Raw genomic sequence first — 23,496 nt, forward strand, 5'->3', positions numbered from 1 at the left:
GTCTTCTATCAGTCTTCTTATCCATTGGATGCACCCAAGCCCTTAGCTTCGCGTGTCATTTTTCACGCTCTACCTATGTAGTTCGCCTTCTCTGACTGTCATCCTCATTGCTCCTCGTCCTACCATTCCTTAGTTGCCTTGTGCATCCTTCTTCGATCTCTAGAGACCTCGAGCCACTTAGCTACTCCAACACCACCTGAGTGCTTAGCGTGCTAAGTCATTAACCATATCATTGCTCAACCTCATCAAACATGAGCTCTCCAAGTTCTATGTGTGTTCTTATAAGTCTCTGCACATTCAAACACATATTAAAATAACAACGCAAGGCCAAACTTAAAATCTTTCCCAAACATCAAAATTCAAGGTCGCACTAGACCACTCAAGGCATGATTGCAGCAATAACATCTTAGATTATTCATCGAGGGGTGAATGACTTTGAGTGCGATTTAAAAAGAAACGCTATAAGGGTTGAAACAATCTCCTAGGGTATGCTTAGTAAATTTCTCTCCTCTATTTTGGAATGATTAGGGTGTATGATCATATTTCACCTTTCATCTCAATTTGCAAAATATTTTTCATCGCTTACGCGAATGAGATCATCATAAGTACTAATGGTAGGTTGCATATTTAAGGGGACACATATCTCACAATGAAGCTATGCACTTTAATATGCTTGAAGAAGATGGCATGTTAGGGATATGAGTCATTGACACTCCCGTAGATCTAAAAATAAGACTAATGTTTATGACAAGGGAAGTTATCATCTTATCTAGGGAACTATGGAGATTGGTTAGTTCATTTACCATGAATTCTACAAGTGAATTTCTTAAGTTTCCATATCATGACCACTCTTGGAATTCTTCAATGCCTAAACAATGTCCCAAGGAAAGGTCTCCTATATTCTAATAGAGGTCTTCTTTGAATTATTGGGTGCACAAATGCAAACTAGGCAAGTTCTCCCAAACATAGATTATCGACATCATGGCTATTGTTCATCTAGAAGGCAATTTGGTACGTTGGAGGAGCAAAAAGCAAACTATTGTGGCCATGTCTACTGTGGAGGCAGAACAAGGTTATAGCTCTCACCACCTCCAAGGTTATCTGACATATAATTCTTGACTATCTATATAAAGCTTCTATTGAACCAATGAAGCTATATTATCATAATCAAGTTGTATAGTGATTTTATTCTTTCTAATCTAGTTTTTCACAAGAGTTAGATAAACTACTCGATTTTATTAAGCATGTAGAGACAATTAGGAGATTTAGATAAAGTTGCAAGCATGTTTGTACGAAAAGAAGTCACCAAAATTTTCTAATGTAATTGCATGGTGCATAGTGTACATATAGAATGAATAGCATGAGAAAGAGAGACAAGTAATTTTAATCCCAAACAATGCCTTCTCTGTTATCCTCGTATAAGATGATTTTAGTTCTCTCATCTCTAAGTGAATCCAAGATTTAATTGTGTTCTTTCTTCTATCAATGAACATTACTATTCATACATGGTATCCAAGTTTGTGTCTCTTACATAAATGCTAAAAAGTGAATGAAATAGTGTTCATGTTTGAGAAGGATGCATAATTACCACAAGAGATGCAAAAGACCCAATGATGCCAAACACAAGAAATCCATTTATTGCTCCAATAAATCGCTGGCTGCAGAGAAACAGTACAAATATAAAATACTATTAGTTAGAAAATGCCTCTTAGGCCCCTTTACTATTATAGAGATTGGCAAAGAGAAAAATGTTTATACTTTTTTGTGTTTATACAAGTGAAAAAAACAACCTTCCAAAATAGCATAAGCCTCCAAACACCAAGGAAAACAAGGTAGCACTCTCCCACCTGCAACATTAATGCCAAGTCTCATTATAAATGTGTAATCTTTGTAGAGATGTTGCATTTCCACTGGTACTTTCTTCAATGTAAAATACTGAACAATGGACAGGCAAAAACATTAAAAATAAAACAAGGAGAAAAAGGTTCTCATTGAGATAGGTACTTACCACCTTGAAGACCTATAAATAAAGAAGCTTTATGTCACCTGTCATGTGTGTGATTATGGCATTCAAATTTTATGACTTCCCACTTCAATTAAAACTTTATACTCTAATGTGCAACATAATGGCTTCGCCTCCAATGCTTAGCACAGAAACTCCATTTGTTTCTCTTCTCATGATACTTAATAGTTCTAAGTTTTATACAGTATGAAGTAATTGTTTTCTAGGTCATACAGCATTCCTCAATGTGGTCAAAGAATGGCAAATGTTGATCCCTGTCAGTCTCTTTCAGCATTATCTCTTTTATCTGTCAGCTCACCACAGTAAAATATCAGCTACACTAAACAAGTTAGCTACTTCAGCAAAGTAAACAAGTTAGTGGAAGTGAGTTTCTTTGATTACATCTTCATTATTATTGCCATCATCTTTGCCAACGTCGTCATGAAGTCATGTTAGCCCTAACTATTTAGGGCCGGCTACATGGATCTTTTCCCTCTATTGAACCCTATGTCTCACTAGAATACCAAAGATCCATGATCAAAAGTTTAAGCATTATTAATAGTGGTTATCCATGCCTAATGCAATCCTCAAGCTTTTTCATCTCAGCTTGTACCTCACATTGGAGGTTTTGAGTTACTTTAACCACTTTAGCTTACAAAGATATAATAGTCGGATAAACTGACTATATATGATATCTAGAACCTCGTCAATGGCTAGAAACAAAGTAAGAAAGAATCGTTTCAACACTCATTATCTAGCATTGTATCGTACATATTTAGTATGCAATACTGGTGAAAAGAGAAATAATCCATTTGAACATTAACAACATTTTTTTTTCTTGAGGAGAGACTGGTCAGTGATACTCCTTAGTCAACTAGTTAGAGTTCTCAGTGATTTGGAAGGATCTAAATGAAGATCCTTTGAAATGGCCCAAGACAAATATGTGGCTTGACTAAAGTTAACTAGGGACACATTACTGATGCCAACAAAGTTTGGATGTAATACCTCCGGCTGAGATACAATGTTAAATTTGGTCAAATAATGAACTGTCTCAAAGGCTCTAGCTATTAGGGACAGCAAACCATGTTACAATTCCATGGAAAATTTTATTATAGTGGATTAATGTGATGGCTAATCTGTAAGTTTTTATTATTCCTGTGATCTTAAATAATGAAAAAGTTCTTTGTTGCATATCAACCTAAAAAATGATGCCAATCTAAAAATGAGAGTTCTTTATAACAGTGAAGAAGAAATCAGCAGTCTTCCTTGAACTCTATTATTGAACTGGTCCACCTGGGAACAAGTAGTTATGTTGTCATATTGCAACTTGTAACAGTTCTTATAAGGAAGGGCCTGTCAAAGGGGGGAAAACTCCTACAAGCTCAGTTCATCTATGATGAGTGAGAAAAGAAAAGGATCTATTTAAGCCTAACCAAACACACTTTTTTCATATTTGTTGGGTTTTGTATGTAGTTTTAAATTTTCTAATATAAATATTTGGTCTAACAAGTAACTAGTAACCTAATGTCTTAGACACTAGGCTTTTGCTATAAATGATGAATATTTTGATAGCTATATGTTTCATGGTACAACATTTTCTTGGGAATGTCACACATGAGAATTTTCCTTCTAAAAGTTGTAAATTTTTAGTTCTCATTATGCTAAAACCATCATGCAGCTGTAAAGAAAATTAGAAATGGTTGTTTTCATAATTATAATATTTCATTCTTTAAAAAAGTGAACCTAAATGTGCATGACTATCATGACACTGCTAAGTTATTATTAAATAGGAAAATTAATCAGAAATATAATATTTTAAAACATAAAGATATGAAAAGTTCACTGTGTAGACTCGGGAATATAACAGGAAAACAGAACATAGTTCACTTTTCAAGCACAATAGGCCATGACCACCTAATCATGTTGATACCTCTTGTAAACAGTCATTGAACATAATAAAAACAAGGCAGATGGAAATGACTTATGGAAGAACAATGTCCTATCCAAAAATAAAACACAAAAAAAAGATCTAGAGATAAAAAAAAAACAATTGGACTATTATTAAGCTGAAATAAGTGAAAAATAAGAAAATAAAACTCCTGCTGACATAAATTCAAAGAAAATAGCATAGATTCTATTTCATATACAGCTTTAATGAGAGACTAAAAGCACACATACACTGGAATGCCCAAGCTGTTTGTTAAAATCTCTGAAGAGCGAGCCACATAAGCAACAAGGAGTGCATAATGAATAAATAGATAGGACCAGCTGTAAAGATATATTTCAAGTCAACACCATAGCAAGGATATATTACATTACCCTTGAGAAACAAAAATGTAAAACAGAATAAATTAACGAAATTAGTCAAATAACCTTATGATATTCAATTGCTGGAGTCTGGTAACGAAGTATTAAAATAATAACGGGAAATTAAGCTTTAGTATGCTTCATAGTTTTCAGGACATTGCCACAAGAACAGTTTTGGGAAATCTACCGTAGAGCTCGATAAACAATTTGTATCATACAAATGTTTGCGAAGATATATTTCAAGATCCATGAACAGAATATTTTCTGAAAAACAATTTAGACCTCCAAACAAAGTAGGCTATCTTATCATAACTTGTAACTTGTCTTCTATTGGGCATACCATGCAACTTGAACTCCAAATTTTCCTAGCGTTCTCTTGGCCATTGAGACCTGAAACACCAAAAGTTGACAGCAAACAGTCAAAATGCTAGCATGTTGAGCACCAATCATGCTTCTAGCCAAATGAAGATTTCAGGGCTAGTTATAGTTCATTTGATGAGTTCTTTCCTAACCTAACATGATTACAGGGATAAATCAGGGAAAATCTGTTGGTAAGGCGGCTTCATTGGAGCTAAACTAGGAATTTTCAATATGATTGTCGATGCATAATCAGAATATCAAGAATGAATTAGTACTGGATGACATGGAATAACATCCTATTAAGAATTATTTTTCCATTATGAATCAGAGGGAACAACAAGTTGTGTATCTCGTAGAGTCAAATTGTTTCAGATGTGTCACCAACATGTGTAAATAGAATTGTTTCAGTCCATATAGGTGTCGGGCATGTGTCTATCAAACAAAATAGCATACAATAATTCTGAATGCTAGTTGGGACAAACACATAGCATGTGAGATTCTCACAACCACATCACTATAGAAGTAGATATAGAATCGTATTAGTTGGTGTGTGTGTGTGTGTATTTACAGTCTATTATATAAACTTAGCTCTGTATACAGCATGGAGGAAGTAGATCATTATGAAATAGGTACAAATATGGTCCTAGCATCCGAAATTAGAGAAGAAGGCAATAAATAGCATCATAATGAAACTCATTATTAGGCAAAAGTTTTTGGAAAAAAATATTCAACCAATAGCTGATAAGATAGAGAAATTGAAGGAAATTGAGAAATATGATGATTTGTATTGAAAGAGTATACGACCAATGAGACACCTCCTGAGCCGAGTTCACACATGGTATTTACATTTACTTCTGCAATCAATAGTCCAGTCACAACCTGCCATTTAAAGGTAATCTAAGAGTCCAAATAAATAAGCAAACTAAAACATACTGGAGGAGCAAATTATTCTTCCCTGTATTACAGAGACACCAAAAGGAACATAAATTGAGAAGAACTACATGAGAAACAAAAACAATGTCACAGATTTATGTAGATAATGTGCCCATGGGAAGGCTATTGAAAGGATTTTGTGCATGATGTAACAGGGTGGCTCTGATTGTTTGTCGAATCTTTAAATTGATATTACCATATACATCCAGCAGGCAATACATGTTATTGCAGAGGCTAGAAATCCTGCTTCTTGGGTGACTGCAGGAATTGCAAGGATGCCTGCACCTATCTATATCATTAAAATAAAAATAAATAAATCAGTAAGAGGCTTAGACATATCTTTTACATCAACCTGTAATACTAAGAATTAAGCATTCAGCTATAATTGTCAGCAGGAGAGGGCAGAAAAAATAACAATTATTGACAAATTAAAGATGCATCAAAGGATCAAGAAGGAAAAGAAAGCGAAGAGAAAAAAAAAAGCACATGTTCCTACCCATCAGTCATACAGATTCTGAGGTGTTAAAACATGTCTTTTAAAATTCTTCAAAAATGAAACAATCTATTTGTGGGACTAACGTCCTCTGTGTTAGAAGTTTTGCATCCAGTTGAAGTCGTACAAAGCTTCTGTTTCTTAGAACAGCATGGAGTCTATTCGGAAATAGGATAAATGGTGGAAACAGAATGAAAAGCTCTATGATAAATTCTTTATATTTTATAACCAAAATTTATTTATGATAAAGTTCATACAAATGGCTCGATCTTTAGAAAGAAAAGTTAGTAGCCTAAAGGCCCTAAATAACAGTAAAAGAAGTCGTTAAGTAGAAAATAAGTATATGAAAAATACAAGGAGAAAAATAAAAGGGCTGCGAAAAATAAAGGAGAACTAGGTTGTTCTTTTTAATCTGGTCGCTTATGCTAAAAGTTCACATAATTATCAATTCCGAAGTCTAGAGAGACAAAAGGAAATCATACGGAAGAAGCAACTCCAAATTTAACCCCATTGCAATACTGAAGCTAGAACAGCTCAAAATCAAGAAAAATCAAGAGCCAAAGACAGGTGTAATGGAATACCGTGGTGCCAGCTACCAGAAAGATTCCGCTAGTGACGCTGCCTGGAACCCGGAAAACCACCAAAATTCCACTTTTGGTTTAGCCAAACCCTATATGGATACCATCAAGTGCAAAAAAAAGAAATGGAACCTTAACCTGGCTCCCTCTTCATGGTAGCCTGATTGAGATTCGAGAAGAGCCGCTCGAACTCTTGCACCGACTGCCGCTGACAGTAGCATCGGAGGGTCCTTGGAGCGGGTCGGGAGAGTTTGCAGGGCCTCCGGGTAGCGTGAAGGGCGAGGGAAGCAGGCGATGGCCGGCGCGAAAGGGCGAAAGGGCGAAAGAGACGAGTGGAGAGAGTTGTGGGAGAGAAGAAGCGGAAGAAGACGAGAATGACTCCATCAGTTCTTCGCTTCTCTCTGCTTCCGATTCGGACACGGATAAGCCGGGAAAAGGAAGCTTATTTTTATAATATTTCCTTATTAAAAACAAATCCATAAATAACTGTCGGGCATTTGGTCTAGTGGTATGATTCTCGCTTTGGGTGCGAGAGGTCCCGAGTTCAATTCTCGGAATGCCCCATTTTTTTAATTTTATTTTACAATTAAAATTGAAATTGCACTAATAGATTATCGCTTTAGATCAACTGGTATTTTTTAATTATTAAAGGGCATTTGGTCTCAAGTTCAATTCTTGGAATGCCCCTGTTTTTTATTCAGCTCTGTTATTTGTCACGGTATTAATAAATTGTGATAGAAAAAGTATGTTATTTCTATTATTATATTAGGAGAGGCTTTCTCTCTATAAATTTTTTACATTTGTCTCAATCATTTTGTTTGACTCATGAAATAAAATAATTATTATGATAAAAAAATATTTGTTATTTTTATTATATTACGACAGGCTTTCTCTCTGTAATTTTTACATTTCTCACATTTTACAGCACAATTTCTTTACTGTTTTTTATTGTTTCATAATAAGTTATTGATTAGAAGGTCAACCAACTAAATGGGGAAAGGAAAATAGAAGTGTTTTCTTTTTTAATTTTTTTTAATAACTTAGATATTCAATTCTTACAATATAATTAATTTTTAAAATGATCAATTCAGTCCCATAAAAATTTTTCATCTACTATCAGAGTAAATCTAGAAACACATGGTTCTAAATCTAACCGTTAACGTCCTACACTATTGCTCAGGATCGTGTTTTTCTTTTCATGTCAAACCTCATAAAAACTTCATTATCATTTTGTGTGACTCTTAATATTTCAAGCAAGAATGCTTTGTTATGGGTATTTAACATTAAAAACTTCATCATGAGCGTAAATCGCAATTCCAAAGCCACTATGCTTCCTTAGTTTATCTAAAACCCCCAGGGGCACAACTCAGTAGTAAAAGAGTTAGCGATGAAATCCACTTAGCGGCCCGACACGATCGGCTCTATGACCAATTGTGAGGAGGTAAATCGGGAAACTGCAATTGGTCACAAACGCAGGAAGGTATTGTCTGCGAACCTTTGCCCTCTTCTGCAACTCTACTACGTCGTAACCAACTCAACTATGTCCCGGGAACTTTCTTAGTTTATCAAATGTATGGAGAGTAGAGTTGAGCCGTACACTCAGCATAAGCCGAAATATATTTTTTTGTTATAATTTAGCTAGAGATTTTATGAAATATTCTAAATTAATTTAAGGTTTAGTTGTGTTTGAAATAAACTAGTGATTTTTCTATGAAAAATCATGTTTTATTCTCTTGCTACTATTTTTTATTTCCTAAAGAGAACGTAATAAATTATGACAATACTAGATGAGATGAGGCTGTTACAACTATGGTTGTGTTTGAAATTCATTGATTTATTTAATTTATTATATCATAAAAGTGGACTGAGTATGAAAATATAAAATCAAACCGTTTATTTTAAAATTAATCAATTCGTAAAAATTGAATACCTAATTACAAAAACAAAAAAACTTAAGGTATAAAGAACATTTGTTGCGTGTACCTATTATGCACTAAAATACCTTGCCAATCCTTATTAAGCTGGTAGGAAAAAGAAAGAAACCTAATATTAAGACAAATTTGATATTTGATAACAATGCTCCTAACAATAATTCTTTTGAAGGCCTTGAGAATTTAATTCATCTGATTTTTAAAAAAAAAACTCAACAAAATGATTAGAGTTATAGTTGATGTTGCGATAACACACACAATTGAGGCAGAATCTACCTTTGCAATTTGATAAATTGCCAAAAAATATTTTTCAGCAAAGATACCAAGAGAAATATTATCCAACCATGAAGTATTCCACTGGAATATTTGAAACCTCAGAGAAACACAGACTTCAACAGTCACAGATAAAGATGTCGAAATTTAATTCGTAAGTTCCATGATGGCAGTGACAATATCACCTTGGGCAGCTCTGAGTGCCTGGACGGCCTTGGACCTGGGAACCCCGGCCTGGGTCATTACCAATTCGATGTCTTTTGGTTCCACACCGGTCTCGTCGACCTCTTCATCATCCTGTGCAATGGCAACTGGCTGGGGTTTAGATATCATGTGGCTCAGATCTGGGGCCTTGAACTGCTCGGCAGCTTGAGTCTGCAACTGCGAACTTAGGTCCTCAATTTTCGCCTCTCCGAACACAACATAGGTGTCTGAAGTTGGACTCTTAAAAGCATCAGGCTTCGATATCACAAATAGTATCTGGAGTGCCAGAATGTAGTCACTTTAAAATTCTTAAGAAATTAGAAAGGCATAATGATAACTCATCGACTTACATTCTTGCTCTTCTTTACGGTTACACGGCTGACGCCAGGTACCGGCTTCATACCGAGCTTCAGCATAGCTTTCCGGCTCTTTTTCTCACTTCTACTTTGTTTTGACCTTTCAGAACCATCACCTTCTTGTCCTGTGCATATTAGCAAAGGTGTCCTTGTAAAAACTTGAAAAAGAGGAATATGTTCAATTCACCAAATGCCCAACTCCCATCTCAATTGTGACAATAACGATCACAAGACTGGCAGTCTTGCAGTTTTGATCTCTAACATGGGTTCCTAACATCCTAACAGAGTCTGTATACTAAAGGCCACATGCTTTTAGATAATGACGTCGATATCCTGAAACATGAAATTTAGTAAATGTAGAAAACATACAATTGAAGATGCTAGGTGAGACTAAGTGGAACAGATAATGGCACAAATAAACATGAATATAGAAAAAAAAAATAAAAGTCTTCTAGGTTGTTGTAGTTGCTAATAAAAGTAATTACAATACATCATGAATGAGATTGGGTTGCAGTATTACAAACATGTTTTGGCTTGACTTTTAGTACTAGAGCAGAAGCAAAAAAGTACCTAATTGTCTTTCTTTAAACAGTAAACTGACAAGATTTAGGAGAATTAGGCTAGAAACCAGCTTACCATTATATGCTAGTCTGTCTTACAAGAGAAATAAAGAAACAAGCATCTTCTATGGAACAGGATACTACTCAGTCTAGAATAGCTCATATAATGAAGATACACATTAGCGAAAATGCATAGTTATATCAAATCAAAAACAAAACCAATGGAGAACCATTAAAGCTTTCCAATTTCCTTACAGATGTCAATAATGGATATAATTATTTTAATTAGAATCAAGCATACAAACATATTACTAGCAATTAATTGACAAAAATAATATCTCTTTTTAGAGGGGGGTGACTAATATATAAACAGTGTGATTGAATTTGAAAATTATTTATTTCAGTCAATAAATCAACATGGTACACACAAGAAAACCAATTATATGACTGCAAAGGGATTAAACAAAAAAAATACAAAGGTAGAAATTTTTGAAGAGATTTGTGCAATTAGTTATCATTTTATTAAATAAAATAAACTATCAAGTTAAATTATCAAATTAAAATTATACAAACAAATATAAATGTTTTTCTAAAAATATTATCTAACTTTGTCATGCAAATCACATGTCATTAACTTGTCTATAGTAAAAATGATGCCGAGCTACCCCAATTCCAACAATTTTCTAGTACTCAACCAGCATTCTTTAACTGAATTGGTTTCTCATTGATCACTGGATTATCAATCGGGCAATAAAATGAAACCAGAGACTGTACTAGCACAACAATTCAAATTCTATAAAATAAGAAGTTATTATGACAGCTTAACAAACAAATCAACAGAATGCTACCCATATCAATTTTTAATTTGGGAAAAAACAATAAATATACCACATTTGAATTATATATATAACCTTTACCCAGCATACACTCTGTTTCAGGTACAACAGAGCCTGACAATAGAAAAGCACAATTCTTGGAGCAGGAAGTGGAGTATAAATACCTTCAGCATCTTCTTTATCGTCGTCGTCGTCGTCATCATCATCATCTTCCTCGTCATCCTCAACAACAGGTTCATCATTCTGTAAAAAAAGTTAGATAAAGCTCTCCTTAAAGTTCAGTATTCAAAGAATTTTAGATAATTGCTGTTGGTAACAGCACAAAGTATTTAGTAAACCAAAATAACACCTGGAATGCTTAGGCTTTCTAGTTTACTTACAACAATAAAAAGCTGTGTTAGCCCAATTATTTGGGTTGCTCCCTTGTTTGAACCGTTAGCCAATTTTATAGCATCCAATCATCTAAATTCTAATCCAATATGTTATTTTGGGGGAGATGAAGTAGGGGAGACATAAAAGAATTTAATGGTGTGTTACTTGGATGAAAATAGGAGGGGGAAAAGGAAGAGAAAATTCTCTTCAATTTACAGAGAACATACTGGAGAGGAGAGGGATTTAACTCTAGCAGATTCCACTTAATTTCTACCCAAATTGGATGAATGAAAATGACAAGGAGGTTGAGTCACAAATAAAAATAAAAATATGTGTCACATTAACTTCTCCTTTTGGTGTCTACAAATAAGCAATTTTGGCAGAACAAAAGACAAGGAAGATAGTATAATTCAGTTATTCATCTTCATTCTTCTGTCACTTAAACAACTCTCATTCCTTCAAGTAAACAAGTGAAGATTAAAAAAAATATATCAACCATTCTTTTTCACCCATCTTATTTACTTGGATCGAGTTGAAAGGAGAAAAACAATATTATTTAGGTTGTGTTTATATTGAGAAGCTCAAACTTGTTTTCTCCTCGTGCACACAATTTGCACATAAATAAAATGGAAGATATGGATGGAATTAAATACTTTCTTCTTCCTTCTGAGAAAGCAAAGAAATTTGATAATTATCATGACATTTGCTTTCCTTTCTTTTCCTACTATTATTTGTATATATTAGTTAATATATATTCTCAACTAGGTAGTTGTCAATTAGCCTAATTATAGTTTCCTTAGTTGGATTCTTTCCTTATTATAGTTTCCTTAGTTGAAATCTTTCCTTAGAAAGATTCCTAGTTTGTATATATAAATAGACCTCGTATGTAAAGGGAAGTGGAATAAGAATTATTTTTTGGAGATTACGTTTAACACCTACTTTCTTCTAAGCAAGCACAGCATAATACAAAGTTTAACAATCAAAATATGCTGGAGAATAATATTCAGGCTTTTTTGCACACATTCACACCTATTACACTATGGATCACTATCCCTCAAAAGAAACAAGTACTTCAAGTGGCTGTTTTAGCAGAGTAATAATACTAGCAACGTAAGATTTAATATCAAATCAATGATTTATTCATACCAGAATAATGGGGTTTGATAGAAGTCACACAGGACATCTTCATTGAAGCCAGTGAGACATACTTCCATTAAAATCAAAACAATCATGAAAGTAACCAATATTAGTATCAGATCAATGGCGTATTAACACCAGAACAATGGGTTATGATAGAAGTCACACAGCACATCTTCATTGTATCCAGTGAAACAAATTGACCTTAGAACAAACATACCAGTCCATCCACCTTAAAATATTAATATTGTAAATGAGTAGTGCAAAATGTAATTAATACTACGCATACAACCATTATCGTTGATGCGGCAATACCTTGATAAAGACCAATAAGTGATATTAGATGCAAAGATACTCAACCGAGAATATATCCAATATCATACGTTGTTTTCCATTTCGTGCGCATAGCGATTCTTAAAAGTCCCCCAAATTACCGACGCGGTGACAATTCACCACAGCAACACGACCAACAGCATACAAATCAGATTAATTTCTCGCAAGGATGTTTTTCCCCCGGTAAAGCGCCAGATCATTTCGACGCAACTACAATCCACCAAGATCCATGCATATATACTCACTCAAGCCTATTTTTCAAATGATGCCGACAAAAGATAGTATTCTTAACATTTTAAACAAAGATCCAAACAAGAACACGGATCAAAGCCCAGAAGAGTTTAAAATACAAATTAGGAGAACTCAGAAGCGAATAGTAAAGAATTTGAATCGAGTGACTCACGTCGATATTTTGTTGCTCGAGATGAGCGGCAAGGAGTTCCTCTTGGGTTTGAGCAGTCATCGTGATCGGACGGAGATACAAACGAAAGCGGCTGCAGAAAACCCTAAACGAAGCACACCGAAACAGCCACTGGCTTGATGCTATAAATAGAGATCATCCACTGCACTAAATTACTACGTTGCCACTTCCTTAATTCTCAACGGGCGTTTGTCATTTGGCAATGCTTTAAAAGGTTAATCAACATAATTTCTATTGTTTTTTTATAAAAAAATTCAAGAGAGTTTTTTTTTAATTTTCATAATGTCATGTCATGTGTTCGGGTTGTATTATCAAAAAAGTCTCATGAGACAGGACTGAATTGGTTATAATAAAATAGATTTATTAAAATAATAAAGATCAAATTTTGATAAAATTGAAGGAATGTCTTCTTCGTAGTGGTCAATTGTGACTTCTTAATTCACCTACTTACAGATGGTCATGAGATCGATCGTGTGAGACCGCTGGGGTGGCAGATTTTATCTCTTACTGAAGTATCATATTATCAAAATAATATCATGGTTAAACACGAGCTCAAAGGAGAAATTATTGCCTCTAGAATTTGATGTGATGGTAAAAGATAAAATGCATTCTTAAATAATTAGGATTCAATTTTCATCCCGGGTACAATTGTGACGATTGAACTATTGGTGATATTGAATCATTATGTCAAGCGTTACCATATTTTCTGAATTTATTTGGTGGTAGAATATAAGATCGGATCGTCTATCTTAAGATTAATTGGCTTGCAAGACTTGAATACCCGATTAAAAAAATCAAAGGAGAAATTATCATCCCAAATAGAAAGAAGATTATACATTTAGATGCCAAATGATAAGAATAATTAGAGGAAGAAAGGAGGGAATTATTTTTAAAATGTAGAAATCTCAGGATCATTGAATTTTTAGTGGTATATTCAATGTTCCGAAAAATATTATAGGAACCTTACAAATATTATAAGTAATTTGGAATAAAAAGCTTCCATTGTTTTTCTTAGAAAATAACTTTATCACAAAATGAAGTTCATATTTTATGGTTTTCAAAGTTGGTGTGGTCTCTTGCAAACTCGGATAATTTTGAAAATCATCACAAAAATTTGTTCTAAAATCCCTATTTAGTTTTTTTTAAGATAATGTAGGTGTCCAAACTTTGGACAATTAATTTTGAAGATAGATGATTTTCTCTTATAGTTCATCTATTGAATAAATTTGAAATACAACTTAGGCACATTTAAAACGATCTCTAAAATATTTGCTCATATTAAAATTCAAACTATGATTCTCTTATTTATTCTTCTAAATACTTTATCACATATTAAATCATACTAAAAAAATCCCTATTTCTATTATATTATATTAATGTTTGAAAAAGTGATTAGTGCTACTATATATCACCAAGGATTTTCTTCAAATGCCCCGGTAAGGAGTTGACAAATTATAAAAATGTTAAGTACAAAGTTTAAAGAGTTGAGTTTCATCTCTTCACATGAGGGTGAATGAGCTCATTTAGACTATTTTGTTGGTATAATTAACTTTTAGAGTTTTAATATATCTGTGTTTGATCAAGGATTGATTCAAATAGGATCAAATATTTAGAAGGGAATTAAGTGAGAAATCTAGTCAAGTCAAGATTGACCGGATGACTAGCAAAGAGAAGTCTAGTCAGGTCAAGGTTAATCGGATAACTAACAAAGGAAAAGTCTAGTTAAGTCAAGGTTGACCGAATGACTAGTAAGTCCAAACAGGTAAAGAGTAACCTGATGTTTAACAAGAAAAAGTTCAAACTTATCAAGTATGACTAGATGTTTTGCAAGTAGGAAGTTCAAACAGGTCAAGGTGATCGAATGCTTGGCAAAGGAAAGTCCAAACAAGTAAAGAATGGTTGAATGTCCAACAAATGATAAAGTCTAAGCAAGTCAAGGTAACCGGATATTTGATAACTGATCCGGCGGAAATATATAGCGACGACGTGGATAGCAGGTAAGAAAAGAGGTAGGAAAAAATAGGTGCGATGCTCATTCAGAAAATCCCGACCTCTACTGCTGGTCCATGCGTTCGTCATAAATAAGGGGATGACCTCATATGGGGTTGCACATTCCCTAGCACTTGTACCGAGCTATTCCTCTCGTTAGACAAGAAACGCCGAACTCCTACCCCGATCCTAATAAATATACTACTGACCCGCTACGTACACTCAGCAATGACTTGGATATCAGGAAAGAAGGGAGTAAAGGAATATAAGTAAAACACTCATACGGAAAGCCTCGATCTCTCCCTTTCCTGGCTCCGAGAATCCTCCTCCCAAACAAACCGCCGACTTCATTATGAGGCCGGCACGTGCCTTGATACTTAGGATGAGCTCTTCGTAGCTTCGGTCTATAGACTAGGATCCTTCATAACAATCTTAATAGGGTACGAGCATTATCGGTCGAAGCTCATTACGAGGTCGGCGCTTGTTATGATACTAAGGCTGACCTCTTCCTCACCTCGGTCTATATAATCCGACCTCTTACAATTATGTTCGTACCAAACAGACTTCATATACCGAACTCACTACAAGGTCAGCGCGTGCCTTGATATCTAAACCAAGTTCTTCCTATCTTCGGTCCATAGACCTGGATCTTTCACAGTATTCTTAGCAAAGTACAGGTATCACATACCGACCTTATGACCTAGTTCCCGTATTACATACCGACCTCATGACCTGGTCCCGTTATCACATATCGACCTCATAACCTGGTCCTGGTATCACATACCGACCTCATGAATTGGTCCTTGAACAAACCTCATGACTTGATCCTAGTATCGCACCATAAGCTCAGTCATCAATTTCAGACAGCTCGGTAATTCATATGAGAGCTCGACCAGACGCTTGGTTTAACGAACAGATACATGCAGAGAGTTCGGCAAATCACTTCGGTCAACTATGGTATACGTAGAGAGCTCGGACGCATACCTAATTCAACTCATCAATCCATATAAGCTCACGGCATATCTGCACATCCTGGTCACTTATACAAATTCGCCATTACCGACCTCAGGTAGCTGAACTGAACGGGCCATCACGCTGACCTTTTCGGCGGGCTTAGCAACTTATCTACAAGGATCAGGATAGGGACCAAGTGCCCCTACTTGGTCCCGGACAATCCTAGCCGTCGAAGGAGGATAACTAACATTGCTAAGCCGTTAGACGTTTGGAACTTGTCATAGATCAGTCCGCTGATCACGCCTTCACGGCCAATCGCAAATAATGAGACTCGAGGATATATACCGCTCCCGCTACCTCTATATAAACTCCGCAGGTATGACAAATAACCATCTTGAATTCTCTACACATATTATTACTTCGACTTTCTCTATTTCTGACTTGAGCGTCGGAGTGGCCTTGCTGGGAATCCCCGGCGCCTTGCTAATCCGTGCGTTCAGTTCTTGCTTCTTCAGGTCCTTCTTGTCGACGGGTAACCGAAAGTTGACGTGACATTTTATTGACTGGTGACTTGACTGTCGTCGGCATCGAGCCGGAACAATTATGAAAAAAATTCAAAAGGAATAAACTCTAGTAGAGAAATCTTGGAGTAGTGAACTTCGAGCGAGAGATAAACCTAGAAGATCAAGTAGACTTACAAGATTATGCTTGTGTGTTTGTTTGCATGTTTGTTTTGTAGGAACCTAGTACTAGAAGCAAAACGGAGAGTAGACAAATGTAACCAGTTGAAATTGGAACAAGTCCAAAGTGAACTGAACATGACCCAAGTTAAATTGGACCCAAACCAACCCAATCGATAGGACAGGTGGTTTGGTCGACCAGAAGGAATCGATGGATTCAGTTGACCAAGTTTGGATCCAAACTCGAGTCGGTGACATAACCTAATTTAATCGATCGGAAAGGTTCTGGTAGACCAATAAATCTAATAATGACAAGATCGTGTGGCTCGATCTAAATCTTGAAGAACTTGATCTTGGGGATCAGGTTTGACTAAGTTCAATCGATCAAACTAGACAAACAAAGACTATAAAAGAAACTCAATATTCAAACTAGCTAGGTTTATCGATAGTACAAAGAAACAAAGACTATAAAAGAAACTCAATATTAGAGTTCTGGAAATGAATAAGCTAGTGGGCATGAATTCATAGGTTTTGGAATACTAACCCTGGGTATAAGGAACCAAGTAAATATCGGTGTTATCTTTGTGTTGTTAGTGTTTATTTAATTTCACTACAAGTACTATCTGATAGAAGCGAACACTCGATGAAAAAGATGAAAGCGGCGATCGATATTCACCCCCTCTACCGATTCCTATGATCCTATATATTTCATAAGAAATATAGTGGATTCAATCACCTGATGATGCTAGCTAAATGAAGATGTGCAAGTTGCTCTTGTGGTAGAGAAAATTACGAGTTCAGTTGATCCAAAATTTAAGCATGTGGTGGCCATTGAAGGATCTACCTCTTAAACCCAAGAAATTAATTGAATGGTTGTCTCTGTGTTCATGAAGTATGAACAAAAAGAAGTAAGATTCCATTAAGCAAGTTTTGTGAAACAAGATACGATAAATCTAGTATCGAATGGTATACATGAGAGTTTTCTGCAGAGAAATCTCATTGAAAGGAAGAAAAAGATTAACCTTGTTACTTGTGCATGCCCAAGGAAGATGTCAAACATATGAATATTTTAAAAGTGGACTTCTGAATGTACATCAATTATATTTTCAGATTTATTCAATAGATGAATCAGAAGGGAAGATCACCTTCATCCAGAGATTAATCGGGCAAAACTTGGATACTGAGTTTTGTTCAATCCTAAATATGGATCAGGTTATAGCTTTGTTCTTTCTTACTGAATTCTAGCTCATTCAGCAAATTATCTGTGTCCCGATCTCATGTTTAATTCGTTTCTGAAAATAAGACAATATCTATTAATTGAATATTGATTACATGCATGTCTGAAAGATTACACAGATTCTGCTTTGTTTTCTCCTGAATTCTTCTTCTCTTCGGCGGTGGTGGTGGTTATTGCTACTTCTGTAATTTTCTTTTCTGTTGTGAGAGCCTCTGCTTCTTTCTCATCCATGGAAATTGCCTCTTTGAAGTCTACAGAAAGGTTCCCGATTGATTTCCCTGCGACGTTAAAGTCGATTAATCATCTACTGAAAATTAGAAATTAACAGAAATGAATTGAATTGAGATTTCATGCAGAAAAAAATTAAGGAAGATTTTTGAATTCCTTCATTAATGTACCATCATCTTCGTTGCTGTTGATGGCGATCTCCTCCTCCTCCTCCTTCTTCTCCAGCACGGACAAGGTCGAACCTTCCTTATTCGAGGCGGCGGCGGCGGCGCGGCCGGCGAGATATAGGTCGTCTGCAACCTCCGTTCCCGCCACCACGGCGTCGACGCCCTCCATCTCGCGCCTCGACGAGAAGTACTCCTCGGAGGAGGACGAGTCCGGGGCTTTCTCGGCGCCGTCCACAACAGCAGCAGCAGCAGCCTCTTTGCCCTCGGCGGCGCTGGAGGATCCACGGAGCGCGCGGCGGGTGATGGTGTTCCCGGCGGCGACGTCCTGCTGTTTGGAGCCGCCGCAACCCATATCTCGACGGAGGAATTAAAAGCAGATCTGAACAGAAGTGATCGATTATGGGATCGGTGATGGAGGTGGTGCAATTATAAGGAGTTGAGCGAGTCGAGAGTCGTTGAGGACAACTTGGAAGACCGAGAAGAGGAGGAGGAGGAGGAGGAGGACGACGACGACGGCGAAGCTGCATGACAGGGCAAGCACGACGACTAAATCTGGCTCCTCCGAATTCTATTGAATTTCTAAATTTTGGAGATTTGCTTTTGAGGTTCACAAGACTATACCTGTAAGATACATATCTTTAGCACGTCCGTTTTTTTTTTTTTTTTTTTTTTTTTGCCCCCTCTAGTTTTGCCCTTTTAAGTCTTTTATAGCATCTACCACCCACTTCCATTATAATACCTTCCACCTTATTAAAAAGTATGGAGTCCACAAAAGTATGGGGTCCACTATCGTATTCTCGTTATAATAATATAGTTCCTTTTAACATTAACACTCATTATTTATGAATTTCACCGTCCACTCAATTATCATAAAATTATATCATATTAAATAAATATATTTTAAAATATTAAAATTATTATTATTATTTTTTAATAATAATCTTACTTTTAAAATAATAATTTTACTATTTTAAAAAAATAATATTAAAATTTTTTAAATATATTTATTAAATAAAATATATATTAAAACTAACTGTTTTAATAAATATAATTAAAAAATAAAAAAATACACGTGGGATAGGTCAGCCTCCTGATTAGCCTATTCCACTTTTAATTGAACGCGTTCAATTATTTAAACGCATTCAACTGGAAGGGTGTTCTCCACAATGGTGTTTAACACTAATGGAGTGTTATAACATCCCGTTAGAGCATCCATTATGAATATCTAAACGAATAAATAAATTTCAATTAGGAGTTCATAGATATCTAAAGAATTGAACTCATATCTAATTTGAACCAACATCTAAACTAAAAAAAGAGAAGCTTAGATAATCATTTTGAAAATTATTTTATTTATTTATTTATTATTTTTTCATCACATATCCAATTCTTACGATCTGATTAGTCGATTAGCCCGGAAGTTAAGAAGTCCGATCTCACATTTCGATCATCAAATAAATTCAAGAAGTGAAGTGTTCATGATGTAGCACTCTAGCATCAGTAGTTGTTCGAACATCACATACATACGTTGCATGAATTTTAAACTACCGTTGTTTGAAAAAAAAATATTTTATCTTTTACCATCACATCCGTACTATCACAGCAAAATTTTAGTTAATTTTAAAGGTTTAATTATTTTATCAAATAATTTTGAACAATATAAATATTAATTTAATTTGACTCTTCGATGTAGCACTATAAAATAGAAATGATGAGCTGGTAAAATATTCAAAGAAATAATCTAGAAGATTAAAATTTAAATTTCACTAACGACTAATATTTTAAAGATCGATTTTAAACATACATAAATTATAATTTGAATTTATTTATAGAATTTATGCCAAGAATAACGAAGGAAAGAAGGACAGATATTAGAATTTCAGAAGTGCCAGAAATCACAAAGCTTTCCCCTACTGATCACTTCCCCACGTCTGTAAAGATAAAATTGTGCACCAATAAAATAAAAAATTTGAAAAATTGATTACTGAGCAAAGAATTATTTGCACTTCTAGATTTTGATAGATGAATCAGATATAACATACGCAGGCATCAATAGAAGTAATTAAGCAATGGTTTACTCCTCGTGATAATTGATGGAAAATTTTTATGGCACTGAATCAATCATCTTTAAGATTAATTGGATTGTAAAAATTAAATATTAAAATTATTAAAAATAAATGATATAGATGGTCTCTTGAACCATGCAAAGAAGAAGAACAACGAGCTCTATCAATCTGTGGATAAGATAAACAAATTTGAACATGAAATTTATGAGCAAGGTAAACTCAAGTTAATAAAATAATTGATCAAAAAAGTCATTTATGATCTTGTTACTATTTTTTTTTGTTCAAATATATAAAAGAATATATTTGTATATACATATTGCTTTAATACATTATGAAACTATCTGTATTATTGGTATTTTATAAAATCTATATCTGTATTATTGGTATTTTATAAAATCTAGTTATGTTAAACATTAATGAATAATGTAACTTCCATTATAGGATGAAATTTTAACTAATCTATAAGGACAACAAACAAATCTAAAAATTAAATTTTAAGCATGAGTTGAGTGTTAAAAAGTGAATGAATTGGCACCAATTCAATTGGGAATGTTCCGGGAATAACCCATGGGGGCCCCTGGTTTGACTCGAGTCCGATCCTGGTCCCTCCCGCAAGTCCGGTCAGCCACAACCACAGTCTCGATTGACCCGGTTCTCTCCCCCTACTTCAAAAGAGCCGAACCACCCCTCCGTCTCCTTCATGACCGAATAGCCCACTCGGCCACTCGGCAGCTCAGCTCTGCCATTCAGCAGCTCAGGCCTGCCACAGTCTACTCGGCAGTTCAGCTCTGCCACTCAGCAGCTCAACACTATCATTCGGTAACTTAGCACTGCGATTCGGAGTCCAAGTCTGAAACCGAAACGATGCCATGATCGCTATTATAAAGGCACCTGAGCCGACCTCCCATGCGGCCTTCACTGAGCCGAATCCTCATTCGGCCACAGCCTCAGCCGAATCCTCATTCGGCCACAGCCTCCGTCGAATCCTCATTCGGCCACAGCCTCAGCCGAATCCTCATTCGGCCACCGCCTCCGCCGAATCCTCATTCGGCCACAGCCTCAGCCGAATCCTCATTCAGCCCTAGCCTTGCCAGATCACTCCGCAACACTCTGGCCCACCTCATCATGGTCTCTGACAAGCCCACGCCCCATTTAATTAATGCTATCTCTCTGATGTCTGTACGCAGACGATTAATAAGTTGATACGTTTACGGCGATGGGACAGGGAACTCGATGGTTCCTGACATCTCATTAACCACGATGAGACACTCTTTAATGATGACGTGACACGTGCACCCGCTCATCCTCTCCTTAAAAGACCACTCCGTCGGCAGGTAGGAGGACTCTCTCTCTCTCGACTCACATACTCTGTTCACGCTCAAGCTACTGTTCATCTTCTTCTTCCTCCTTTCTTCCACTGCCCCTGACTTGAGCGTCGGAGTGGTCGCGCCGGGGCAACACCCGGCCTTCCTGCTGACGTCTGTTGTGTTTACAGGCCCGGAGGTCCCTGAAGCTCTCCCCGCTCTCTTCTTCTCCTTCCTTTGCTCCAGTCCATGGCGAGCTAAGGTGATCTCTAAATCTATAGCTGGTCAACATCTGCTTCGTCGAAGTTTCCAGTAATCGCGACGCCGTCACTGCCCCCACCGTCAGCCACTGTTCACAGCCATCTACGAGGAGGTCCGGTGACATGTCTCGACGCACTTCTCAACCGGAACAGGGAAATTAGTGATACCTAGTTTATACTGAATCACAATTGTATATATTATGAATTTGTACGGATGAGAGACTCGTTTGCATTTGTGCACAGGGTACAAATCTAAGACTTGGATTACATTCAACTCAATTGACTTGTATATGAATGTGACCTATGTGTATCGAATTTTAGTTCAGTAAGCAAAAATTACCCAAACAGCCTAATCAATGTTTTGCCACTTGGCATTTTTTCTATTTGTCTTAAAATTGGAACAAACATATTAATGACCGACCTATAATGATTCAGCATTAATCGTTAAGCACATTAATAGTCAACCTAGAATGATTATTAATTACGCATTTCAAGCCAACCGACAGAAACAATGAATGATTGAGTAATAACCATTAAACGAATGGAATAATGGTTATTAGGATTTTGTACCTATAAATAGAGTATCTTCCCTAAGCAACAATAATTGAATCAAATAATCCAAACATCCAATCTTCCCCATTACTCTTCCTCCACCTTCTATATTTCAGTGAAAGCGTTCGATTATTATTCAGTTCGTCATGAACAACTAGTGTTTGGGTGCTAACGTAGTAGAGCAGTTGTATCTTATGAAATAGACATCTATTTAAGCCTCTAAATACGGTCGGAAAGGAGATGAATATATTTTAAAGAAACTTTATTAAATACAAGCCGTAGCTATTCGCTGCCTGACAACCCTACTTCCCTACTTGACAATCTTACTTCCTTGTCAGGCAGCCCTGCATTTCTACTTGGCTCGACCTTCCCTATCCAACCTTCGTGCTCGACGAGTCAACCTCCCAACTTGGCAACTCAACCTCCTTGTCTAGCCTCCCTATTTGATAGCATGACACTCACAATTACATGTAGTAGGTCCCACTGTATGCTAGTGGGACCCATTGCCAATGTGAGTGTCATGCTACGATTTCATGTTGTGTATCACCACTCCTTTAACAATTCGACCTACCCTACTAGCTCAGCCTACCAGCTTAGCAGTCCTGCCTCCCTGCTAGGTAGTTTGGCTTTCCTGGTCCGGCCATCCCGACTCAGCCTTTCTGATTCGACCTTCTTGATTCGGTATTAATTTCATCCGTTTAAGTCCATCTACGTAGACTAGATAAATTTAAAAATTTTAATTTATCTCCGGCATTCCAACACTGAGTTCATCTAATAAAGAATTTGAACTTAGTGGAGTTTTCTAGCTTTAACTCATTTACTTTAGTAATAAATAACCTTAATCTATTAAATTATATTATGGAAGTGAAATTGTGAAATCTGTATCACTGAACAAACTATAATCTCTGCAATTAACTTTCCTTGATGAATGAGTAAATTCTTAGTCATTGTCAACAAAGCAAG

At 35.9% G+C, this 23,496-nt stretch overlaps 3 protein-coding genes and 1 non-coding gene across 4 annotated transcripts; 1 reads left to right on the plus strand and 3 right to left on the minus strand.

Annotated features, from left to right (window-relative positions):
• Nucleotides 1-1,588: 1,588 nt before the first annotated feature.
• Nucleotides 1,589-7,057, minus strand: LOC141819127 (uncharacterized; the record flags this gene model as incomplete). Its single annotated transcript, XM_074706488.1, is given in 9 exon segments — nt 1,589-1,658; nt 1,791-1,847; nt 4,181-4,270; nt 4,650-4,699; nt 5,474-5,548; nt 5,799-5,891; nt 6,677-6,717; nt 6,812-6,989; nt 6,992-7,057. Coding segments are annotated over 9 exon segments (720 nt in total), but the record flags the coding sequence as incomplete, so codon positions are not given.
• A 107-nt stretch (nt 7,058-7,164) lies between these two features.
• TRNAP-UGG (transfer RNA proline (anticodon UGG)) lies at nt 7,165-7,236 on the plus strand. Its single transcript has one exon. It is a non-coding gene; the product is annotated as a tRNA-Pro (tRNA).
• A 1,638-nt stretch (nt 7,237-8,874) lies between these two features.
• Nucleotides 8,875-13,225, minus strand: LOC141819130 (nascent polypeptide-associated complex subunit alpha-like protein 1). The gene is made up of 4 exons (XM_074706491.1): nt 13,079-13,225; nt 10,998-11,076; nt 9,432-9,562; nt 8,875-9,357 (listed from the first exon to the last, which is right to left on the minus strand). The coding sequence occupies exons 1-4, from the start codon at nt 13,136-13,138 to the stop codon at nt 9,025-9,027; spliced, it is 603 nt and encodes a 200-aa protein (XP_074562592.1). The 5' UTR covers nt 13,139-13,225; the 3' UTR covers nt 8,875-9,024.
• A 4,842-nt stretch (nt 13,226-18,067) lies between these two features.
• Nucleotides 18,068-18,703, minus strand: LOC141819129 (uncharacterized). The gene is made up of 2 exons (XM_074706490.1): nt 18,355-18,703; nt 18,068-18,234 (listed from the first exon to the last, which is right to left on the minus strand). The coding sequence occupies exons 1-2, from the start codon at nt 18,701-18,703 to the stop codon at nt 18,068-18,070; spliced, it is 516 nt and encodes a 171-aa protein (XP_074562591.1).
• Between the last annotated feature and the right edge of the window lie 4,793 nt (nt 18,704-23,496).

This window comes from Curcuma longa, unplaced genomic scaffold, assembly GCF_044706935.1.
Source record: "Curcuma longa cultivar G26 ecotype Majalengka, Jawa Barat unplaced genomic scaffold, ITB_CL_G26_1.1 contig_27870, whole genome shotgun sequence".
In the NCBI taxonomy this organism is placed as follows: Eukaryota; Viridiplantae; Streptophyta; class Magnoliopsida; order Zingiberales; family Zingiberaceae; genus Curcuma; species Curcuma longa.